General features: G+C 39.2%; 1 protein-coding gene across 1 annotated transcript in view; it reads left to right on the top strand.

Annotated features, from left to right (window-relative positions):
* The window catches only part of LOC136843977 (protein argonaute-2-like), a 564,386-nt gene that overhangs the window by 383,737 nt on the left and 154,574 nt on the right, over positions 1-26,075 (top strand). Inside the window, exon 14 of the mRNA XM_067112994.1 lies at positions 3,580-3,583. Within this exon, the coding sequence (XP_066969095.1) occupies positions 3,580-3,583 (4 nt within the window). The remainder of the gene's footprint in view (positions 1-3,579; positions 3,584-26,075) is intronic.

Here is a 26,075-nt window from a genome sequence, read left to right as displayed (position 1 = left end):
ATAGATTAATCTTTGGTGTTTAGGCTCTCTCCGGGCGAGATTCTCGGTGGATCGGTAGGTTTCATATACCTATCGATTTCCTCCGCCAAACTCCGTTTCGGGCGAGATTCTCGATAAATTGGTAGGTTTCATATACACCTATCGGTTTTCCTTACGCCAAACTCCGTCTTATATAACTTATTAATAGTTGTTCCTCCGGTGTCTGGGGTCCTAATTTTTTTCCCCCTCCTGGAGGCGGCCATGCAAGTCTTGTAACTCTTAGCTTCAAGTTAATTGTTTTACGGAGAGTTTTCTGAAGATCGCTTGCGGCCTTCTGTCTCGTTCTCGGACCTGTGAACATCGTCCCGGAGCGATAAGTAGGTGCGGGAATAATTGAGGCAAACCTTTCCGCTTAGCTCGGAATTAGGTGAGGCAAACTTTTCCTTTAGGGATTCGTTAACTTCTCATCCCTTTTCGGCGGTTCCTGGTCTACCGTCCCACTGGTGAAAGTCAGTTGTAAAAAAAAAAAAAAAAAAAAACCTTTTAAACCAAGAAGACCGCCCAGGGCCCCTCGAGATGTCTCGGATCTCTAATCCCGGTGCCATCTACGAGTTTGGCCTCGTCTTCTGGAAAGGGACACGGCCCAAGCAAAGCAAGGCGGTTACCCCCCTCCTTCCTTTGTTGAAAACTCTTTTGGGTCTCCTTATAAGGAGCTTGATTTGAGGTCATTGTCAACCTATTAAACTAACTATCTACCTCATGGTCCATGCCTTCCCCTTTCCCAGGAGTTTAAATCCCAAGAGATTAATCTCAAGACTCATTGTCAATGGATCACCTGTTAAGTCCTGCTCCGTTCCGAATTCTATCGTTCGGACACCTCCACCTCTTTTCCCCTCCAGTCTGGGGAATCTTGGTGCCTTCCTTTATGCTTCCCAGCATGAAGGCACCCTCCCCTGTCGGGTGTGGGCACACGGAGGTTGTTGGAAGGGTATCTTTTCCCTTCCGGTCTGGTATCCTCTTATCCGGGTTTTACCAGACTGTCAGAAAGCAGCTGGCATCTGTCTGGTGGGATCCATAAGTGAGCCCTCAGCTAGGGGGCTGGACACATCGCTCTCTGAGAACTCTAATGGGTGGCAGGCGGAGAATTCCAAGTTCATGCCAGCTGTGGGGTCTTACCGTGCTCTCTTTGGAGCCCTGTTTCTACCCCCTTGTGCTCTAGAATGTAGCCCTCTTATCAACAGGCTTGTTTGAAAATGTAAGCTGAGGCATTTCCGGGAGACAGATATCACAGATACATTCACAGTGAATCTTCTAACTCCGGTTCCTTCTAATTTATTCAGCGTACAGCTCCTAAGCTTCGAGTCAATTTTCGGAAGCTGAAACAGGGGTGTAAGTCAGGCTTGCCCGTTCCTTGTGAGCTGAAAAATCTTATGAACAGTTTCACCTGGAGAATTAATCTTTTCCCCAGGTGGCGTTATTCTGCCCGTCTGGGGCTACTAATGTTACCCAGAGCCCTCCGTTCTCATGGGTGTCTACCCTACGAGCAGAAACGGTCACATCTTGCAGGACCTGTCCCAAGTCCGGCAAGAAGTTCATAGTTCAAGAGCCCCCTGCTCAGGCGGTGGTGCAGGCTCTTCAGGTCTCTGCCCAGACAGCCGTCAGCTCACTCCCAGCCTCCACCTCGATGTGTGCGGGTTCAGCCAACACATCAGCCCCTTGTAACGCCGTGTGTCTCTGCCTCCCCATGTGCCTCCGCGAGTTTTCTTTACTTCATCATAAAACCTAAGGAAAGAATTTTTCACTAGACATTTGCCAGAGGCTCTGACCCTCAGGGGTTATCATAGGAGCAGGATGCATCCTACTCCTCCCGAGAATTTGGGAAGGCATTCGCTTCACTGGAGGCAATCAAGCCTCCTCCCTGTAGTATTTCTCATATGGGTGGGAGGCTGTACCATTTCGGGGCCACTGGAACTTCAGTTCCTGGGCCCAGAGTACAGTTATCAGGGCCCGGTGGAGCTGGACTGTTATTCCCCAATCAGGTTCAATCAGCCTCCGGCCAGAGTTCCGGGGTCTTTGTGAATGGCCTGTCAGGCTTTTTCAGTCTGCCAAGGAAGTTCCCTTCCCACTGGAAAATTTTTCGACCGTGTCCCGTTTGTTTTCCTTATTCTTGTGGCAAGTCTCGGTTGCTTACAGTCTTGTGGGTTCGGAACCCTGCGCCATGGAGCCGTAACCATCTTTATAGACCTTTCTCCGACTGCTTTCACATCTTGGTTGCAGAAAGGTCCTATCCCTTCTTGGGATTCAGATTGGGAGCAGGCGCGCCCCTTCAGTTTCATGCCCTCCTCAATAATGCTCCAGAGTCTTTGCCAGTTTGAACAATACCGTAGTTCAACAGCTCCAGTAGGAGGCTATGCTAGCTGCATATCTAGTTGCCTGGCTCATTTGGGCACCCAGCGTCGGGAATTGCCTGAGGGCGCCGGTCATTATAATCGGTTTCTAGAGTCTTTGGGCTTCTAAGTAACCAGGAAGGAATCCCCACCTGATTCAGGAGGTAGCCTTCCGTAGTTATGAATCCAGTGGAAGTGGAAAGAGATAGCAAGAGCGTCCTATCATTTCATCATCTCAAGCATACCTCTCGTCATTGCCCAAGAAAAGGTCTTGGGTTTTTCTCAGTTTGCTTCAGTGACGGTTCTCCTTCTGAAGTCAAAGCTGGAGTTTATGACCGGGTATGGTGGAGTCAGGGACGTGTCTCCCTGATTCCTCCCTGCTTGAATAGTGGCCTCCCGGCCTTGCACAACTATCAAGTGCTTGAAGTCAGTTCCTCTCCAGCTTTCCCCTCCGGCCTCAGTATTCCCACCATCACCTCTCTGGGCGGGTGAGGTGGATATTTTGGCCCAATGAAGTACATGGTACTTTAGTCGGTCCGCGTTCGGCAGTTCCATATCAACGCTTTGGAGGCGGTGACAGTCTTCCTGTCCTTGGAAACTTCTTCCCAAGAGGTTTCCTTTTAGGCTGGTTCTGAACAAAACAGCAATAGTGCGCTGCGTAAACAAGTGGTTTTGGACTCGAATTTGCCGTTCAGGTTATGGTTCATTCTTCTCCATAACCAACAGGCACGAGTGCCTCTGTCTACCACCCTTCGTAGGGGTCAAGGTCACTGCTTTTTCCCCTATCCAGGGCCTCCCCTGGTGTCGGAATAGTCCTTAGGCGGGCGTCATTCAGGTTGTCTTGTGACCTTTTCCTGGGCCTGGAAGTAGGTCTGTTTGCAACCCAATTCAGCCACAAACTATCAAGCTGTCCCCGTCTGGTATAAACTCAGCCTCGTCAGCCCCTCAAACTCTGATGCCTGGCTTTTGTGGTCTTTGTGAATCTTACAGTTTAGGAGAAACTGATATTGGTCCTGTTATTACTGTTTTCTGAAATCAGTTAAGGGATCTACTCTACTGCAGTATGGTTCTGCAGTTAAGTAACTAGCACTCTTCACATAGTTTTCAAAGCTACAGTACTGATCTTGACGCATTGGCCTCGAGGAAAGTGTTTGTTGGAACCAGACTCACAGGCCCTTAACTTTTTCATCCCTAAGGTTTGTGTTCGTCTAAGAACAGTACTCCGTCCACATTCGGGTTTCTGGTCTTTGAGTAATGTATCGGAGTTAGCTTGGTAACCAACAATCATCTTGTTCTTACCTTTCCTTGTTAGGAAGTCCCAAAAATTTTTAATCAGCTTAGCTTCTAGTGTTAGTTTTTTTCCTGTCTGGTTCCTGTCTAGAACCAATCAGTTTAGTTTCCCCTCATCAGGGTAGTGTTGCGAATTCCTCACCTAACTTTCTATCTACAATTGAAGATCCTCATTTTCGGTGGTCACCTTGAAAGTACTCCCCTTTTACAAGGTCTGTTTTCTGTGTCCAGTTTTCTCCTTGCAGGTTTTTTAGACAGGACCTCTTAATTTTGTCAGGTCCTCTCCTTTAAAAAAGGGGGCCACTGTCATTGGGTCTGCTATTAGGCAGGAAGTATTTTCTTAATACAAGCCTATTCAGGTGCTATTCTAAGCTCATGATCTTAGACAGTGACCATACATTATTTTCATTACATGAACTTAGAGGACCTTACTAATGTTCAGGGTAGAATTCTCCTAGTTTTCAACGTTTCTATTTAAGTCTTTAATAGCATAAGAATGATGTTTTATTTCTCTGTTATTATTTCACCGGGTGACAGGACTGATCCAGAAAAGATTTTGACAAGGGAAAATCTATTTCTGGAGAGGCCCGTGGTCTGCATGACCCACCCTGTTTTCATTCTCTCCCTCCCTTGATAAACTTCATTCTAGTAGAGGTGGTGCTAACATGGAATGCGGCTGAGTGTTGCCTTGTATACAGTCCACAGTAGTGGCATGGGCTTATATCGGCACCTCTCGTTGGGACTTTTGACATTAGGAATCTCTATGGGGATAAGGTTCCGTGTTTTCAGAAGTTCACCCTTTTCCATGCGACTCCATCTAGTGGAGCTCGCTCTGGGGATAGTAACTCCAGCATTTCATTTAGCTTTCTCTGGTATCTAGCAACGGAATTACCTAGAAATAAGTGCTGAATGGACTATTTCACCGGGTGACACGGGCCCCTCTCCAGAAATAGATTTTTCCTTTGTCAAAATCCTTTATATAACATAATTGCTAAGAGAGTTAAAACTCCCAAGGCAACTCACCTTTCAAGAATAAAGTAAAATTTCATAATAAACAAACTTAACCTTCTGTTAATTAATTTTGCTTGCCGCGATACACCCACAGTTGGTCATGGAAATTGCCTCCTCGATCTCATTCTATTAGTCCTTTGTTGCTTCTAATCGTCTCTTGAGCTCTGTGACTGCGATAAACCTCCTATTCCAGGTACTGAACTAAACTCGGAGAAGGTGCCTGCCCACCTGATGATCTGAGGACTGATTAAGATGTCCCCACCTCTTTTATGACTTAGGGCACAGATTAACTGCCCAGCATTTGCCAAAAGAGAAAGTTGGATGTACCCAGAATGCATCTGGATGCCTTCCGCGCTCAAAAGCCGGCACTCCAAGGGATTGATAAATAGCTCCCCATGGCAGGACATCGAGAGAGACCAGAACACCGCAAAGCAAGTCACATCTCTGACTGCCCGCTCCTTCGGAGCCAACATCCCTCTGTGGCTGAATGACTTAGTCCTAGTATCCTAAACCCAGTGCCAACCCCCCCATCCTTCCACTGGTAGGACTGTGGGAGCCATCTTTTCAGAATTAAGGTACAGTGAGGAATTGAGGTTGTCCAGTCATTTAGCTTTTTCTTCTCCTAATGTTTCCGTTTCAAGTGCAACTCTTACATGGACCTGACCTGTCATGTTAAACTCGTGTCACAAGTTTATTCAGTAGTATTTTATGAAAAGAGGATTTCTGTCACCCTCAGTACTAGACTCTTAGCCTTGCTATTATGGTTCATATATCAAGTGATCGTATGCCCTTCTGTTATGCAGAAAGGAGTGCCAGTCGTTGCGGGCCCTTCTGCCATGACTGTATGCTTGTCAGTTACACTAATGAATTTCCAATTGCCTTATGAACAGTGCCATTGAAGTTTAATCCCCGGCACCCAGTTAACGTCTGTTATTCATTTGTGTGCTGCTGCAGGACTCCCAGTGGCTTGCCTTGTCTTCTGATTTTGTATTGTAAATGCATGTAATTTATTTGTCCTGAAAGTTTCTCTCCAGAATCCCTCTAAAATAGGGCTTTCAGCCCCTGTTCCTTCTCATTGTATTTTACTCTTGTAGGTGATACAGTCAGATCAGCAACATCCTTGTGGTAAGTTTTCTAGAGCCAGACCTCCAAGTGTAAGAACACACACACACACACACACATATATATATATATACAGTGACCTTTTTCTCACGTCAGCGGTTCAACTTCTCAGCGATTCACGACTTGTGATTTTTTCCATTACGTATGTATATTATGAAGAAAATATATAGCGGATTTTCGGAGAATTTCAAAAATAGTCAGCGATAGAAGACCCAAATATTTCATTAATTCCATTAATAATTATTAATATCTGCTAGTACTGTTGGTTCATTGCATTATGACATATAATTCAGTACAAAATGAAGTTAAACAAAAGATGCTTCACTGCATCGGATTTTCAGAAATATTCATCGAAAAATTAAAATTAAAGTACCACCATATCAGCGTACCATTGCGGAAAAACAGCGATGTTTCATCATGTTACGTGAGAAGAGCGGCTTGCGAGACGGCGTGCAGAACTGGAAGCTTTCGTATATACCCTGAGCACTCAGACAAGGCATGTGAGGTGGTACATAAGAGAATATCTTATCACTGTTGATGTTTCATCTTAAATCACTGTAAAAATAATTAAAATCCGAATTTCATCGTAAGCAACTCAAGGATACTGTATACAGTCTGCGTCCCCAGCTACTGTGCTGTACAGTACACACCATCTCTCTCTCTCTCTCTCTCTCTCTCTCTCTCTCTCTCTCTCTCTCTCTCTCTCTCTCTCTCTCTCTCTCTCTCTCTCAATGAAATATGAATTACTGTATCATAAACTTTTATGTACAGAATTAAAAATAATTTCATTGACAAATTTGTTTCTTTTGGCAGCAAAAATTATTTTCCTAATTCTTTACCGTTAGTAGTGAGCAGCTTCAGTCAGCTGATTCTCAAGCGTAAACATTACAAATATGGAATGATCTTTTTTTTTATGCATATTACTGTGATAGGAGATCAAAATAGTAATACAGGCATCGGACAAAGCACGTGGTGTGGTATAAAATATCTTATCACTGTTGATGTTTCATCTTAAATCACTGTAAAAATAATTAAAATCCAATTTCATGCATAAGCAACTCCAGGATACTGTATACTCTCTCATCACCAGCTTGTCAAGACTTAGTCAAGACTTAGTCTGAGTCCCAAGCTACTGTGCTGTACAGTACAACACACATTTCTCTCTCTCTCTCTCTCTCTCTCTCTCTCTCTCTCTCTCTCTCTCTCTCTCTCTCTCTCTCTCTCTCTCAATGAAATATGAATTACTGTATCATAATCTTTTATGTACAGAATTAAAAATAATTTCATTGATAAATTCATTTCTTTTGGCTACCTAAAAATTATTTTCCTAATTCTTTCGTTAGTAGTGAGCAGCTTCAGTCAGCTGATTCTCAAAACGTAAACATTACAAATATGGGACGATCTTTTTTTTTATGCATATTACTGTGATAGGAGATCAAAATAGTAATACAGTGTTTAAGTGCATAGGGAAGTGTTTATAACAGTGTGGGAAAGGCTATACAGTAAAGCCTTTAAATATATACCATGTATATACAGTATATACCTCCCTAAGGGAGGAACAATGCTACTTAGAGGAATTTACTTATCTTGGGGTTCTGGCCCATTATCACATGATAGACGAGGGATCACTATATATATATATATATATATATATATATATATATATATATATATATATATATATATATATATATATATATATATATATATATATATATATATATATATATATATATATATATATATATATATATATATACTCGTAATTAGGCAGCTACTTGAAATCTTAGCTTAATGATAAAAATATTGCCAAGACCAGGAAGAACATTCTTTTGTGTACAAGCTTTAGGTATAAAAACCTCATCATCAGGCTGAAAAAACTGACAAGGATGAGAATCAATAAAATTACAATAAAATGAATTGTCATAATAAATCTTCAAAAAATACTAACGAAATATATAAATGAACAAGTAAATAAAAACTAAAAAGATTGGTGAGGCGTAAAATAACGAAAAATTAAAAACACAAACATAAAAATATGAAAAATAAAACTAAAAGTGAAATGTAAACAAACTACCACTCACAAGTAAAATATTTAACGACCTAATTGAGTACCTACTATGAAAGTACACGATAGCTAGTTGAATACCAGACGGTTGTTGTTCAATTCGGCTTCATCTTTTTAATAGTCAGCGACTCTGAAATTAAAAGGTCCAGTCTATTTGAACAAAAAGACAGTACCAAAACCCAGGTCAGTGAAAGGATGGTCTTGTGTTAAACTGTGTTCTCTAATGGCAGAAAAGGGTGTTTTGGAAAGGGGGAAACCTAGTTCTAATAGAAAGACTCTGTGTTCCAAAATTCTGTGTCTGAGCCAGTGGAACTAGATCCCACGTATCGCAGACCACACTGCGAACAAGTGAACAAGTAAACGACACAGGAATTAAGGTCCACAGGCAGAGTAGGCTTCTCTCTCAAAAGTGATCTCATTGTAAAAGGATTACAGAAAACAAACCGGAAACTGATCTGAGGGGAAACAAACGCTTAAGTATTTCTTGCAACTTTTTGGACCATATAGCTACTATGACCAAGGTAAGGCAATTTAATGTACTTTACATCTTTACTAGCAGTACTGTACACCGGTCTGGGACAAAACTTTTCATTTAAAAAATTTTCCAGAACTTTGTAAAATACAAAAATGGGATATGAGTTTTCAGAAAAATAATTCTGGAGGAAAACCATATCTTGATGAAATAAATTAAAATCACAACAAACATTGTAAGGCTCTATTAATCAAAGTCGTATTGAGTTCATCTTATACAACTTTGGCGAAAAACTAAGTAATTCAATCCCAAGCCAGTAAAGTACTTTTCCTATAAACAGAGGTCTCAAATTTGCCACTATTTCTGTATACCTGTACATCTAAAAATGACAACTTATTATCCTGTTCCGTCTCACAAGTAAAAGAAATGTTAGGGTGGAGAATTAAAATATTCAAAAAACAAATCAACATGTGATAATTCCTTAAACACAAGAAAGTATCATCTACATACCTCTGTAATACAAAGGTTTGAAAGCACTAGAAGCATTCAGACATCCAAATCCTTTCACAATAACCCATGAAGCAATCCATATACAGGTCCAGGAATTTCCCATAGCTACTCCATCTATTTGATTATATAATTTACCATCAAAAGTAAAAATGCCATCAGCAGTTGCTAAATGTAATAATTTTTGCAAGTCTATTTTTATTAAGTCCAAACACTGATAAATGGTTTTCACATATATTATTAAGAATAATGTCGGTTGTTTCTTTTAATGGGATATTGGTGAAAAAGAGGTTACATCGAAACTAGCCATTACAACATCTTGGTTAAAATTGAAAGAGCATAATTCTTTAACAAATTTGGAAGAATTAGATATGTTAAATTCACCTAAAGTTAGAGGGTTTAAAATTGGAACCAAAAACTTGGACAGGTTATAACTAAAAGTACCAATTGAAATAATAGGTCTTAAAGGGTTTCCTATTTTATGTACCTTAGCAGACCGTACAAATAACCAGGCTTAGACCTGAAGCAAATAAAGAGCTATGTAGCTTTCCCAATCTTATCTCTCAGACCTCTAACAACCTTTGTTTTTGTCTTCTAATTTCAAAATGTGACTACAATATCTACATTTAAAATCCTAAATTTTGTATTGTCAGAGAGTATTTCATTAATTTTATCTAAATAATCAGACCTATTCATCAATACAACAACACACCTACCTTTATCTGGTTTGGTAATAACTATACTATTATCGTTCTTGGGTTACGTAAAATATTGATTCTGTCTTTATTTAACTGATTGTCACCCTCCTTTTTCGATTAAAATTTTTTTTTTTTTGAAGGTATCGTTATTACATTTTAGCAACTGCTGATGGCATTTTTACTTTTGATGGTAAATTATATAATCAAATAGATGGAGTAGATCAAAGCAAAATTCCCAAGAGAAAGAACTCTTTAATCATCTGTTGTTAAATTTCTTGTGGGTTAAAATTAAAATTTGGATGTCTGAATGCCCTATTTTCTTATTAACAAACCTTTGTATTACTTTCTATTGTGTGTATGTAGATGATCAAGCCAATTTTTTTCCTTGTGTTTAAATCGACGACAAACATAAAATGTTGATTTGTTTTTGAATATTTTAATTCTGAAGTCACTGTTAAAACATTTCTTTTACTTGTGAGCCTAAACTGATGAGATAACAGGATAATAAGTTGTCATTTTGAAATGAATAACACGGTATGCAAGTATTCAGAAATAGTGGCAATCTTTTGAGACCCTCTGTTTATCCGTCTAAAAGTACTTTTACTGGCTTGGGGATTGAAATTTTACCTCAGTTTTCAAGACCAGAAGTTGTATTAAGATAAACTCAATGAAAACTGCAGGATTAATATAGCCCTACAATGTTTGTTGTGATTTTAATTTATTTCATCAAAAATATAACGGTTTCCTCCAGTAAATACAAACTATTTTCTGACGTAAACTCGAAAAATTAAAATCCCATTTTGTATTTTACTAAAGTTCTAAACAAATTTTTAAATGAAAAGTTTAATCGACCTAATTGAGACCAGTTACACACGATAGCTACTAGTAAAGATGTAATTCCGGTACATTAAATTGCCTTGAAATTAAAAGGTCCATAGTAGCTAAAAGACAGTCGAAAAAAAGTTGCAAATCAATATTTTACGAACCTTAAGAACGTTGTTTCCAAACCAGATCAGTTTCGGTTTGTTTTCTGAATAATCCTTTTACAATAAGATCACTTTTGAGATACAAAGCCTATTTTGCCTGTGGACCTTAATTCCTGAAATTAGAAGACGTTTACTTGTTGCTTGTCTGAGATAAGAGTGTGGTCTAAGACATATCTTATTTGAGCCCAATCTGGTTATTTCCGGTCTGCCTAAGGTACACAAATTTTGAAACTTTAAGAGTATTATTTCTATTAGAACTCCAGTTTTTCCCCTTTTAAACACCCTTTTCTTTACCATTAGATTTAATTCTTTTCCAGTTTAACACAATTCATCCCTTTCAATTTAACCAAGCCTGGATTTTCGATGTACTGTCTTTTTATCAAAAGAAAAATGGACCTTTTAATTTCATAATATATGCTGAAACCATTTATCAATAAGACAGACTTGCAAAATTATTACATTTACAACTCATGATGGTATTTTTACTTTTAGCAAATTATATAATCAAATAGATGGAGTACTCAGTGAAATTCCTTGACCTGTATATGCGATTAAATATTTTGATTTGATGTCTGAATGCCCAGTTGTTTACATTTTTGGTATGTAGAGTTTATTTTCTTATGTTTTAGGAATTTGTGTTTTTAATTTTTGAATATTTTAATTCTCTCACCCCTTTCTTTTACAGTTATAATTGTCATTTTAGATGTACAGGTATACAGAAATAGTTGGCAATCGAGTTTTTATGAAAAGTACTTTTATTATGATTGAATTTCATTTTATTGTAATTTTATAAGATGAACTCATCGCCTTTGATTAACTTTTCAGCCTAATGTTTGTTGTGGATTTTAATTTATGCCTCAAGATATGGTTACAATAAAATATTTCTTCTGAAAACTCATATCCCATTTTTTGTATTTATCATTAAACTATATTTATATATATAGTTATATATATATATATATATATATATATATATATTATATATATATATATAGCTATATGGTCCGAAAAAGTTTCTAATGTTTCCTGCCGGTAAATTTTAAGTCTTCACATTCAGTACTTTTCTACAGTGGCCTTGTAAGATAACCAGGAACATATAAAACAAAAAATAAAGTGTTATCCAGTAACTTAGGGCTCTTTCTCAAAGGAATTTTGAAACACAGAGGATACAAAAATAGGTATATTTACATGACAGACAAGATCAAAGGAAATGAATTAAAACATCCTTTAATCCTTAATTTTGAGCCTCTTTTTTCAAAAGTGTCTGCTTTATGCCAGCAGGGTTTTAAAAAGAGCGCTGGGAAGTGGAAAACAAAGTTTTTCAAAAAATCACATAGTAGGTACTCAGTTTTTAAGATTAAGAGTTCATTTTGGCTCATTTTTTTGTTCCATTGCCTGAAGTTTAGTATGCAACCATCACGAAATGAAAAAAGTATCATTATCATATATAAATATTGGAGTATATGACAGAGCAAAAAAAAGAATTTCATATACAATTGTATCCTTGTCGTGCTGTGAGGACCTCGAAAGCTTGTAGTTAAAGCTAATGAGTTATTTTTTTCATTGTATTGTACACTAAATTGACGATGATTTTTGGTATATAATAAATTGTAAAATGTGGAGAAAGCAACACAGAGAAAATATTATCACAAAATGATCGTGATATTCAAGGATTAATGCACAGATGTAAAAAATTTTTTCAAAAAATTTTCCATAAATCGAAAATATTATGCTAGAGACTTCCCGTTTGAGGTTTGCAAAATGAAAGAGGTAATTGATTGAATATTACTAGAATGTAAGAACAAGTTTTACCTTACAGTTGCATTTTCGACCATTCCGGTTGAGTCAAAAGTTGACGAAGTTGAAATTTTGGCACTTATAAAATGATTTATATGAAAATATTTCAAAAAGTGAAAAGCTACAACCCATGAGTTATTTTGTTTTATTCAACATGAAATTGCACATTTTCATATATGAAACGTTATGTATTGGCTAATATTGGCAGTGCAAAAATTACTACAAAGTGACTAAAGAATTTCTGAGATTTTCAAAAATTTTATCGCGCGTGGATGACAAGGTTAAAAAAGTTTTTTTCAAAATTCACCATAAAACGAAATATTGTGCTTTTCAAACTTCTCGTTTTTGTTGCAAAATGATTTAGGTAAATGATTGAATATTACTAGAATGTAAGAGTTTTGGCTTAAATTGCATTTTTTGACCATTTTGGTTGGAGTCAAAGTTGACCGAAGGTTGAAATTTAGCACTTATCATGATTTATATGAAAATATTTCAAAACTGATAAAAGCTACAACCATGAGTTATCTTTATTTGCATTCTACTTTTAGGAAATTGCGCACAGTTTTTTTCATAAATAAAACGTTATGTAAAGGCTAATATAAAATGGTGCAAAAATTACGACAAAGTGACTAAAAAATTTGTAATGAATTTTCAGCAGATTAGCGCTTTTTGGCGTCCCATTGAAAGAAAAAAATTTTTTTTTTTAAATTCACTATAAATCGAAATATTGTGCTAGAGACTTATTGTTTGTTGCAAAATGAAGGTAAATGATTGAATATTAGTGGAATGTAAGAGTTTTAGCGTACAATTGCATTTTTGAAAACCATTTGAGTCAGTCAAACCTTTATTGACTGAAGGTTGAAATTTTGGCAATTATCACATGTGATTTATATGGAAATATGTCAAAATTGATAAAGCTAAACCATAAGTTATTTTTGTTCTATTCTACATGTTTATTGCACACATTTTCATATATAAAACTTTTGTAACAGCTAATAGAAAACTATGATTAAAAACAACGACAGTGAGTAAAGAATTTCTAAGATTGTAAGAGCCTGGCGCATCTCTTTGAAAATTTAAATGAAAGTTGTGTTCATTGTCCATCGGTAAAGTGGTGGGAGCGTTTGGCGTCTTCGAAAAACAAGAAACATACCCCACAGTTTGATACAGATTCCGGTTTGGAACATTATAAGTACATGATTAGAATGCTTGCATGGCAATGCCGTAGTGGTGATTGTACATACATGAAACAACAATGGTTGGGAGAAACAGGCGGAAATATTGTATGGTTCCCCTTTCCAATCACGTTCCTTTAGAAAGTTTAACAAAATGAGATGCTCTTGTTGTCTTGTCCAACTCCGATGGACCTTTTAATGGCAGAACACTGACACACTGCGTGTTTGGAAGACAACAAGCGTCAGGCTCTTTCAAGATTTTCAGCAGAGTTAGAGCGGACGTAAGGAAAAAGGTTATTTAAAAATTCACCATAAATCAAATATTGTGCTAGAGACTTCTCGTTTATTTGCAAAATGGTAAATGATTGAATATTACTAGAATGTTAGTTTTAGCTTACAATTGCATTTTCGACCATTTCGGTCAAGTCAAAGATTGACTGAAGGTTGAAATTTTGCCATATCATGTTTTTTTATGAAATTGTCAAAATTGATAAAGAAGCTACAACCATGAATTATTTTTTTATTTGTATTACATGAAATTTGCACATTTTCTTATATAAAATATTTTAATGTAAAGGCTAATACAAAACGATGCAAAAATTACAACAAAAGTGACTAAAAATTTCTGGAGATTTTCAGTTTGCTGAGTTATTTGATGGTGCGGACGTAAGGAAAAAGTTTATTTCAAAATTCACAATAAATCAAAATATTGTGCAACAGAACTTCCTGTATGTTGCAAAATGAAGGTAAATGGTTGAATATTACTAGAATGAAGAAGTTTTAGCTTACAATTGCATTTTTAGACCAGGGAGAAATTACTAGTCAAAAATTGACTGGGAAGGTTGAAATTTTAGCACTTACCGTGATTATATGAAAAATATGTCAAAGTTGATTAAGCTACAACCATGAGTTATTTTTTGTTGTATTCTATATGAAATTACACATTTTCCTATATAAAACTTTATGTAAAGGCTAATAGAAAACAGTGCAAAAATTACGTTTAAAAGTGACTGAAGAATTTCAAGAGATTTTCATCAGAGTTAGCTGATGCAAAATTTCTTTTAAGGATAAAAAGAGTATTGGCATTTAAGAAAAACTTAGGTCAAGCTTGAAAATCAAACAAAACAACAGCGTGATCCGTGAGCTCCCAGCAGCCCTCAAAGGCGCGTGATTTAAAATTTTATGCCAGCAAGAGGCCTTAAGTATTTTCAGCAAAATTTTTAAAAAAATTTTTGTAGTCAATCGTATTTTACGTCCACTTGGCATCCGACAGACACACTTTTGTCCATGTTAAATATCGTCCAGTTGGCGTTCAAAGGTTTTATAGAGTGCTGCTGCAGAGTCACTCCCGAGGGAGCTTAGGGCATGGGAAACACGGACCAAGGAGAATTCTGGTACAATTGTCCTTCTGAAACAATATGAGGACCCAGGTTACAATCTAAAGGCTGGAATTTTAGGGGAATACTTTTAAAAAGAAAGTGCGCTGAGGTGCAAAGGACAGCCTCGATGCTTTGACTAGTGACTTGGAGCAAGAAGTTACAGTGAACACATGGAAAATATAAAGGATTGAACCAAAAGCTCAGGGAATACCATAAGTTACAGGCCCAGAAGTTGAACAAATGCCATTAGGCGAAAATAACGTGACTAAAGCAGCTCTTTCTGGGCAGCTACCCAAACACGGGCGTAAGGCTGGCGTCTGCATCAGCTTTGTCTCAGTCCTTCTCAGCGTCTTCTGCAAGGGACCTTTCTAAGAACGTGTGTGTGTAGGCAAAGGCCTCCCCAAATCGACTGGTCTCGTACTCTCAGAATGAAGTCGTTTAGGTCCGTAATACGTGAAACGGGAAGGAAGGCGCCCTTGTGATGATAAAGGGCTGCAGTTGAGTTTCGCTCGCTCTGCATTTTTGCAATTCACCACTTGCAATGAATACAGCCAAACGTGGTTGGAGTACAAAACAAAATGCAGCACACGTCCACGTGGCGAGAAAGAAAGGGAACAGGGGGCGTCTGAACTACGTGACCTCCTCGTTCGCGTACTGAGCTGCTGTGTGAACTGAACTAACAGCAAGACACCTTGGCTTCTTATTTGATTACTTGAAATGACCAGGTGTGGACAGAGGGGTTATTGATGGCTGACCAGGTCAGCTCCTATACCAAAAGAAAGGGCGCCAGCCAGATATAATACAGCCCTAGAGTCCGCTAAGATGATCTCTGAGCATGTTATCCTTAAAACCCTGAATGTTTTGCTTTTCAGTAAACTAATCTGAATCAGATTTCACTACCTCTCACAGTAGTTTCAGATAGACAGACCTATCTATTGGCCGAGCAAAAAGCAGAAAGGAGGGCGCTTTTTAGCTTATTTTAGCGCTAATCTTTACAGCTCCCCTGCAAGATGACATCTACCTTCAGTTAAGTTATGCGGCTTATCGATAACAGCAAAAATGGCGAAGAAAAGCGGCTCGACTTTCTCTAGGTCTGCATTGCTACAACTGTTATCTTACTTTGCTGCAAAAACTCTGCTGCAATACTGATCAATGACAAACTGAAAGTTTACTCTAAAACGTGCAAGTGCAATTTATAACATACTATAAGAAAAGTACCCATACTTGAAACTAATTATTGCTGAAATACTTCATAACGTAACTTTACAAATGCGTTTACATCTAATGCTGGAATTTGGGGATTTTACTGAGGGTAATGAAGGCGCCAAGGACTCTCGAGGCGACAAAATAAACAAAAAGCGTCGAAGTCACAAAAAGAAAAAAAAAAATAATAAATAAAAAGGCAGGATGTAAAATGAAAACAGATGTAAATCAACTAATTTTGCTTATTGCTATGCTAGAAAATACATGCATGCAGTTAGTTGTGATTGGGGCGGAAAAGGGCTGGGTATAAATGACAATACATGCGTTGATTTTAAATGATATCCCCTTTACTAGAAATTGTAATAGCAAAATTCAATTCATCTTTCCAATCGGCGGACAATAATTGTTTACAAACTCGATGAGTAGCTAATATCTCCAGAAAGCACTAAATTTAGTGACAGGAGTTTGCTTGCTGACCCAGATCGTCGAGGCAAAGATTATTTGAAAACGGGTTTTTAATTCGCTAAACTTAATTTTCTCTGGAGCTAAATTTTACTTCCCAGGTTCAAACCTACAACAGGAAGGTGTAAGCTATAAATGAATGCTACAGCTCCCTGGAAGCATGAATGGGAAACGGAAACAAACGAAAGGGGAAAGGCGAAGAAATAGGTTTCTCCACAAAAAAACAAAAGTAAATAAATAAATCAATAAAAAAAACCAAACAAAATGACATAGAGTGAAGCTTGGTGGCGTAAACAGCTCTCACTGAAGGTGGGACATAATCGCTGGTATTACAAAGTAAGGTTAAAACTCACAGGGCAGAAGTCTTGTGACTCTCTTAATGCTATTCGTTAACAAATGTGAAAAAAATAAATACTGAGTAAATGATATACTTTAGAAGAATGATAAGTTAAAAGTTAAGTATACTGTACCTTAGTTTAACCAGGCCACTGAGCTGATTAACAGCTCTCTAGGGACAAGCTGGCCGAAGGGATTAGATTTATTTTACGTGGCTGAGAACCAATTCGTTAGCCTAGCAATGGGACCTACAGCTTATTGTGGAATCCGAACCACATTATAGGGAAAAGAAATGAATTTCTATCACCAAAAAAATGAAAAAAAATTCCTCTTGTTCTTCACTGGCGGTTGGAGATTCGAACTAGCGATTAAAAAACCAACAGCAAGTGGTAGCTGACTCAAGAGCGGAACCCGCTCATGCAAAAGTAAATAGGAACTGCGAATGATAACAGAGTGAGGTATTTATTGTTTATGTATTAATTTAACGTCCGTCGCCAATAGACGACGGCCAGAACTAACTCTCAGGCCAAGGACTGGGAAAGGAAACTCAAAGGGCACGACCCCTTCAGGAAGAGCTGACACGCCTGCCTTGTGCCAAATGCGGGGCGTAAGAGGCGCGCCACTTCCCACTCTGTCTCTCTTACTGCTTCAAAGTAAAATGATTTATGCATATAAAGGGGATGATATCATTATTTTAACTACCTCTTGCAGTGGTAAGTAAGGGGAAAGTGTAAAGGAAAGATCGACAGAGATGGATGAGGATAGAAGTTCAAAGGAAAGGAAGAAGATAGCGGAAGGCCTTGACATCCTCTTTTGGAGAAAGGTGCCAAGATTTTCGAAAGGTGAAGAAGGTGGCCCTATGCCAGGGTGGCACAGGTGCCAGAAGAGCTCTGGGCTCTTTGTGGACTACCTGCGATCGCCCACACCCGTGGTGTAATTCACTCCGTGAACCTCTCCTCCTTGGACGTTGTCCTTGGGGGAGAATCGGAGGGCCCGAGGCGAGAAGGGCAGCAAGGGGTGCCATCTGGGTCAGCTGCTGCGACAACTGACACAGGAATTTTTGTCCGCCAGCTCGGACGTGTCGGCGCAGCTCGCAGAGTTCATCGGCCCAGAAGGCAGGGCAGAATCATGACTCGTGAGAAGTATCTGCGGCGGCGGCGAGAGAGGAGACAGGCGGAGGGTGTGTGGTCGACTTCGCATGCAGTGGTGACCAGCTCAGGCCCAGGTTGGCATCCGTGCCTTTGGGTGAGCCTCTTCTGAGGTCAGGAGAACCCGTCTGTCTTGCTACCGACACTGGCCGAAGGGCAGGCTGGCGAAGAGAGCTGTTTGGAGGTGGATCCTGGTTGGGGATCAGCCGGGGCATGCTCTGGCACTGACATTGGCACTGGCACTGATCGCGGTGCTGGGCACTGGACTCGGATCTGGAGGGTTATTTGGAGAATTTGGATCCCATGGTTGTGGTTTTGAGAGAGGATGAAAAGTCCTGGCCCAGGAGGACGTCATAGCCTCCTGGAATGTGTTTCGCTACGGCGAGACGAAGGGTCCTGGCTCTGCGTGTTCGGGTGACCCTCAGTTGGACCATAGGGAGGATCATTTTGAATTCGTTGATACCCTCAATTGTGACGAGTTTGCATCAGTTTATGATACCTCCATAGGGAACTTTGTCTTTCCTTATGAGGGAATTTGTGTCGCCAGAGTCGTCAAATGCCTTGACCTGGTGTGCTGAGTATCTACCTCGAGGAGGTGCCACATATAGATGGACCCTCGGCTGGAGGGCCTAAGGACTCGGATTCGTAACTGCCAGGCGACGGCGGGAGTTCGGACTTATTATTTCTAGGCATTTTGCCCATGAGAAGTGGTCATAAACCTTGCACGCGTGCAAAAAGGTTTGGCTGAAATCTCTTCGTACTGCCCTGCAGAGGGCGCAGGCGACTTATTAGTTGGTTTTCCGGGAGAAAGAGGCTCAGGGGGTTTGTTTTGGCATTGCTCTTTGGAATGCGATCTTTTACAGAACCCGCACACAACGGGTTTCTGTGATTGCCCATTCTTTCGGTGGAGGGCACCCGATAGGAGCAGGCGGGTGGATTAATTCTGCGCTGCAGGGAGCTCTCCTGGGGGTGATGGTATCCCAGGAGTCGGCGATTCGACAGCATTCCACCAAGGTCGGGGGCTCCTTCGGCGGCGCGCGTGGTGATGAGGCCGGGGGTGTAGAGTAGGAAGTGCTTTATTTTATTTGTTCGATTGCCTCGTTGAGGGTCGTAACCCCACGGACTCAAACCATTTGGCACGAGTGCACGCTCGGACTGGTAGGCCCAGTCTGCCCAGGTCTGATTTGCTTCTTTCACTTGCCCTCGCCAGCGCCTCCTCCAGTGTTCAGGGGTTGGCTCGTGCGCCTTGGCGATAGTCTGGCGTACGACCTCCCAATTTTCTTGCTCCTCCGGCGGAGGGCTTTGTAGGCAATAAGGGCCTTCCCTCCAAGGAACTTGCCCAACACCAGGGAGAGTTCGGCTGCACTCAGGGGCAGGCCTTTAGACTTTCTCGGCGGTGTCGAGCCACACCTCGGGCTCAGCCTGTCCATTTGGCATGCAGGCAAGAGCCTGGCTGAAGGCCCTCATCCCTGGGGGCAGCAGGGAGGCGAAGGAGCCATGCTGTTGCAGCAGTGCGAGTTCATGGGCACGCTGCTTGTCCCTTTTCTTCCCCTCTCGTGGCTTCTCGTTTCTCTTGGCCTGTCTTTCTGCTTCTGCCCCTCCCGTCTCTCTCTCCCTTCTGCCTCTCTTGGGTCTGTCTCTCTGCTTCTTCTCGTCTCTTCTGGGCCTCCCTTTCTGCCTGTATCGCGTCCATCCTCTCCTCCACCCAGTCTCTTAGTTCTCTCCAGGAAAGGGAGTTCCTTCCCGGAGGACATGAAGAACTTGAAATCCTCGCTCTGCTGAGATCTTGTCGACATTTGCAGGAGTGGGAGGACACAAGTAACACACAGAATTAATTTTCCAGAGCTGTAGGAATTTGGAATTTTCCCCAAAGGACGTGATTGGAATCGATCCCGCCTGGCACATGGGCTGATTGGGGTCCCGATTTAGGAATGGTAACAATGATTGGTCTCGGTCTCCCAAGTTACGATGAACAAGATTGGGCTGATTTACCGGCGGGCGGGATGATTAACAAATGATTTGGTTGGTCTCACCAAATTACTAGGTCTCGGTTTACCGACAGGCGGGCTGATTTGGGACTGAATTGGAAATGAAATGGTCCCACCAAATTACCGATGAAACGATTTACCGGAAGCGGGCTGATTGGGGACTAAATTTGCAAATGAAATGGTCTCACCAAATTACCGACGAAGCAGGCTTATCGAGGACTGAATTTGTGATGATTGGTCTCGATTTACCCGACAGGCGGGCTGATGCAGGGACGATAAATTAGCAATGATTGGTCTCCTGGAATTACCGGAAAGCGGGCTGATTGGGGACTGAGGTGGAAATGAATTGGTCTCCCAAAGGTTACGACAAGGCGGGCTTATTTGTGACTGAATTGGATATAAATGGTCTCCCGAATTACCGAGGGCGGGCTCATTTGGGGACTGGTGGAAATGAAATGGTCTCACCAGCTGACCTGTGAAAGCGGGCTGACAAGGGACAGAGTGGAATATATAGGCGCCGAATTCCTGCACAACGGGGTATGATTAGCAGGCGCTAGTTTTACTGACTTATGGGAGAAATTTTATTCTCAATGGCAATTAGGTGGGTGGTAATCCCAAATTCATAACAGATATGCAACACACACACAGCTGTAGTAAAAAGCACAGAACAAAACAAAAAAAAACAGAACAATACAGAACATATAATGTCAGACCCCCAATAATGCAAACAATTTGTGCGAGCGAGGAAAGCAAAAGTAAATCAAACAAACAAATTCTCACACATTTCCTAACTGGAGCTCACGAATGTCAGTCAAGGCCGTTTGCCTTGCGGTCTGTTTATCTGATAGGCGCTGGGCCGGCTGTCTCGACGAATGAATAAATGAAGCTAATGTTTGTAAACAGACCGGTACTTCCCGAACGGAGGAGCAGCGGTTGTTGACCTCTATCAGTCCTTCGGCGTTAGCCTAGCATAATATCGACTCGCCCTATTTCTAAGCGAGAGAGAGAGAGTAAAAAATAAGTCAGCGATGCTAGTCTGACTTTTCCGAACACGTGTTTGCGGTCGATTTCTCGCGCCTATATAACGATTCAATTTGAAATCCAGAGTTTTCACAGGAGGAATACGGTCATTATTCCTTTAATGGTTTATCCTAAATAACCTACTTGAATGGCATGCAGAAAAGCTGCGTGCAAAACTTTCAAAAGCTAAATTTCAGCAATTCTCTCTCTCGTTTTTCCTTTGACATCGCCCGTACTATAAAAATTCTAGGTTTATCACGTTTGCTAAAGTGTCCTACACTAAATAAACACAGTTTATTTTGAAATTCCTTGGCCTGTTGTGCTGGCTTTTCAAAGGTTAAGTAATCTGTCTAAAAGTATCCAGCTTAGCTGAGCTAATTTCTGATTTTACAAATTGCAACACAAACAAAAAGGGGAGAGGATGTAATCGTTCGAGAATCACTGGTCAGGTCGCCATTTTTATATGTTTTCCTGGTGCAGGTAAATTTTAAGTCTTCACATTCAGTACTTTACTTTATAATGGCCTTGTAAGATAACCAGGAACATATAAAACAAAAAAAAAAAGAGTTATACAGTGGCCAGGGCTCTTTCTCAAAGGAAATGCGTGAAACTGCGTGGATACAAAAATAGGTATATTTACATGACAGACAAGATCAAAGGAAAATTAATTAAACACATTAGCCATTAGCATGTGGGGACGTACCATCGTAAACTAAAATTGTCTGTTGGGTGCGAGTTGGCGTGCCGGAATGCGTCGACCAAAAAAAATTTCAACCTTAAGAGTCGCTTTCGACCGATAATGGTCGAAAAATGCAATTATGGGCTAAAACTCTTACATTCTAGTAATATTCAATCATTTACCTTCATTTTGCAACTCAGATTGGAAGTCCCTAGCACAATATTTTCGATTTATGGTGAATTTTTCCAAAAAAACTTTTTCCTTACGCCCAGCGATTAATAAATGCAAAAGGGCTAAGAAATTCTTTTGTCATTTGTCGTAATTTTTGCACCGTTTTATAAGCTGTTACATAAAGTTTTTATATGAAAATGTGCGCAATTTCATGTAAAATACAACAAAAAACAACCCATGTTGTAGCTTTTATCAGTTTTGAAATATTTTCATACAAATCATGATGTGCAAAATTTCAACCTTGGGATCAACTTTTGACTCAACGAGAAATGTGAAGCTCGCAATTATAGCTAAAAATTCTTACATTCTAGTAATATTCAATCATGTACCTTCATTTGCAAGAGGCTTGGGAGTCTCTAGCACAATATCTTCGATTTATGGTGAATTTTGAAAAAACTTTTCCCTTACGTCAATCGGATAAACTCGGCGAACATCTCAGAAATTCTTTCATCACTTTGACCGTAATGTTTTGCACCATTTTATATTAGTCGTTACATAAGTTTTATATATGAAAATGTACAATTTCATGTAGAATACAACAGAAAATAACTCATAGTTGTAGCTTTATCAGTTTTGAAATATTTTCATATAAATCACGATAAGTGCCAAAATTTCAACCTTCGGTCAACTTTGACTCGACCGAAATGGTCCAAAAACGCAATTGTAAGCTTAAACTCTTACATTTTAGTAATATTCAATCATTTACCTTCATTTTACAACAAACAGGAAGTCTCTGCACAATATTTCGATTTATGATGAATTTAAAAAAACTTTTTATGTCCATATTCGAATTCATGCATCATTTTGTGATAATATTTTCTCTGTGTTGCTTTGATCGTTTACAATTTGTTATATACCAAAATCATCGTAATTTAGTATACAATACAAAGAAACAAAAAATAACTCGTTAGCTTTAACCTTTTTGCTCAGCGCGATTTGTATACAATTATATAAATTTTTTTGCACTGTCATATATTTTAATATATTTATATATGATAATGATATATTTTTCATTTCTGATAGTTTGCATACTAAACTCAGGCAATGACAAAAAAGCCAAACTTGACTCTAACCTTGAAAACTAAGCGTGTTGTGATTTTTGAAAAAACTTTTTTCGCTTGGCACCTAACTCCCAATATGGCATCGACAGACACTTGTGTAAATAGAGGCTCGGCGTTTGTATAGCGCCTGTTATATAACAAATGTATATACTAAAATTCTCTGTTGAATTTAGTGGGCGTTTTACAGGTCGTCATCTACAAAAAATTTCAACCTTTGGTCAGCTTTCGACAAAATGGTCGAAAAAGCGCAATTATAGCTAAAACTCTTACATTCTAAGTAATATTCAATCATGTACCTTCATTTTGCAACAAATTGGAAGTCCTAGCACAATATTTCGATTTATGGTGAATTTTTGAAAAAGGGCTTGCAACGCCTGACGATCCTTCTACTTAGTCTTGACTAAAAATTTCAGAAATTCTTTCGTCATTTTGTCGTAATTTTTGCACTGTTCTATAATAGCCGTTACATAAAGTTTTATATATGAAATTGTCAAGTTTCATTGAGACAATACCAGAAAATAACTCATGGTTGTAACTTTTATCAGTTTTGAAATATTTTCATATAAATCACGATAACTGCCAAAATTTCAACCTTGTCAATGCTGGTACTCGACGAAATGGTAAAAATGGCAAATTGTCGCTAAAACTCTTACATTCTAGTAATATTCAATCATTTACCTTCATTTTGCAACCAACTGGATTCTCTAGACAATATTTTCGATTTATGGTGAATTTTTGACGAAAACTTTTTTCTTACGTATCGGATCGAAATTCTTTAAAATCACGTTAGCGTAATGTTTGCACTGTTTTATATTAGTCGTTACATAAAAGTTTTTGCCCAGAAATGTGCAATTTCATGGGAATACAACAGAAAATAACTCATGGTTGTAGCTTTTATCGGTTTTGAAATATTTCCATATATATCACGATAAATTGCCAAAATTTCAACCTTCAGTCAACTTTAACTCGACGAAATGGTAAAAAATGCAATTATAAGCTAAAACTCTTACATTCTAGTAATATTCAATCATGTACCTTCATTTTTGCAACAAACTGGAAGTCTCTAGCATAATATTTCGATTTATGGTGAATTTCTGAAAAAAAAAAAAAAACCTTTTGTTTATGTTTTTCTTCTCTCGTCCGAACATCTCGGAAATTCTTTCATCATGTTGTGAGTAATGTTTTCGTTTTACATTAGTCGTTACATAAACTTTTATATATGAAAATGTGCAATTTCATGTAAATTACAACTTAAATTAGCTCATGGTTGTAGCTTTTATCAGTTTTGAAATATTTTCACATAAATCACAATAACTGCCAAAATTTCAACCTTCAGTCAACTTTAACTCGACCAAAATGGTAAAAAAAAACGCAATTGTAAGCTAATGCTCTTACATTCTAGTAATATTCAATCGTGTACCTTCATTTGCAATAAATTGGAAGTCTCTAGCACAATATTTCGATTTATGGTGAATTTTTAAAAAACATTTTCCTTCGTCTGTTAGTGTGATGAAACGAACATCTCAGAAATTCTTCGGACGATCTCGTTATCGTAATATTTGCACGTTTATATTAGTTGTTACATAAAGTTTTTATATATGAAAATGTGCGCAATTTCATTTACAATATAACAAAATAACTCATGGTTGTAGCTTTATCAGTTTTGAAATATTTTCCATATAAATCATGATAAATAGAAAAAATTAGGTCTTTCAGTCAACTTTAAGCTTGAGCGAAATGGTCGAAAACTGCAATTGTAAGCTAAATCTCTTACAGTCTAGTAATATTCAATCAATTAGCTTCATTTTTCAACTGTGGAGTCTCTGCACATATTTCGATTTATGGTGATCCAAAAAAAAAAAAAAATTTTACGTCATTGGGCATTCAATTTATGCATCATTTTGTGATAATATTTTCTCTGTGTTGCTTTGATCGTTTAAAATTTGCATTATATACGAAAATCATCGCAATTTAGTCTACAATACAACTAAAAAAATTAAGTCATTAGCTTTAACAGTTTTGCTTGCTGTGATTGTATACAATTATATCTGAGTTTTTTTTTGCGGCTGTCATATATTCAATATTTATATATGATAATGATATTTTTTATTTCTGATGGTTGCATACTGGGGTTCAGGCAATGACAAAAAAATTGGCAAAAATGAACTCTTAATCTTAAAACTAAGCGTGCTGTGATTTTTGAAAAAAATTTTTTTATTATGCAGCTAACTCACGAGCAGCTACGGCATTACTTGGAGGCGTTTTTTTGATAAATAGGGCTTGGCGTTAAAGTAGTTAAGGTTAAATTGCTGCTGAGTAGTCCTCCCAAAGCATGGGGAGGAAAAGCTTGGAATGCCAGGAAACGGACCAAGGAGAATTCTGCTACGATCGTCCTTCTGAAGCGATATGAGGACCCAGGTTACAATCTGAAAGGCTGGAATTTGGGAATGCTTTTACTCGAGGGTGTGCTGAGGGCGCCAGGACAGCCTCGAGGCTTGACTAGTGACTTGGAGCAAGAAGGCGGTGAACACGTGGGCGGGATTGAACCAGAAGCTCAGGATACCAAGTTACAGGCCCAGAAGTTTAACAAATGCACAAAGGCAAAATATACGTGACTAAGCAACTCTTTCCAGGTACTTTACCAATTCGCGGGGCGTAAGGCTGGCGTCTGCATCCAGCTTTGTCTCCAGTCCTTCTCGCGTCTTCTGCAAGGGACCCACGTGTGTGTGTAGGCAAGGCCTCCCCACGAGGCCGTACTCTCGGGTTTATGGGTCCGGTGCGGGAAGGAAGGCGCCCTTGTGATGATAAAGGGCTGCAGTTGAGTTTATTTCGCTCTGCGTTGCAATTCACCACTTGCAATGAATACTGCCGCGTGGTTGGAGTACAAAGCAAAAGGGCAGCTCGTCCACGTGGCGATGAGGGGAAAGAATGGGGAACGTCTGAACTCGTGACCACCTACATTGCGACTGAGCTGTGTGTGAGGCGAACTTCTGTATGCAGCCTTTTATTACTTCTGACCAGGTGTAGGGGTGCGATGGCCTGGCCCGAGGTCATAGCTCCTATACCAAAGAAGGGC

This window comes from Macrobrachium rosenbergii, chromosome 12, assembly GCF_040412425.1.
Source record: "Macrobrachium rosenbergii isolate ZJJX-2024 chromosome 12, ASM4041242v1, whole genome shotgun sequence".
In the NCBI taxonomy this organism is placed as follows: Eukaryota; Metazoa; Arthropoda; class Malacostraca; order Decapoda; family Palaemonidae; genus Macrobrachium; species Macrobrachium rosenbergii.
The sequence above is the reverse complement of the archived record's forward strand: the minus strand, read 5'-3'. Positions and strand labels throughout refer to the sequence as shown.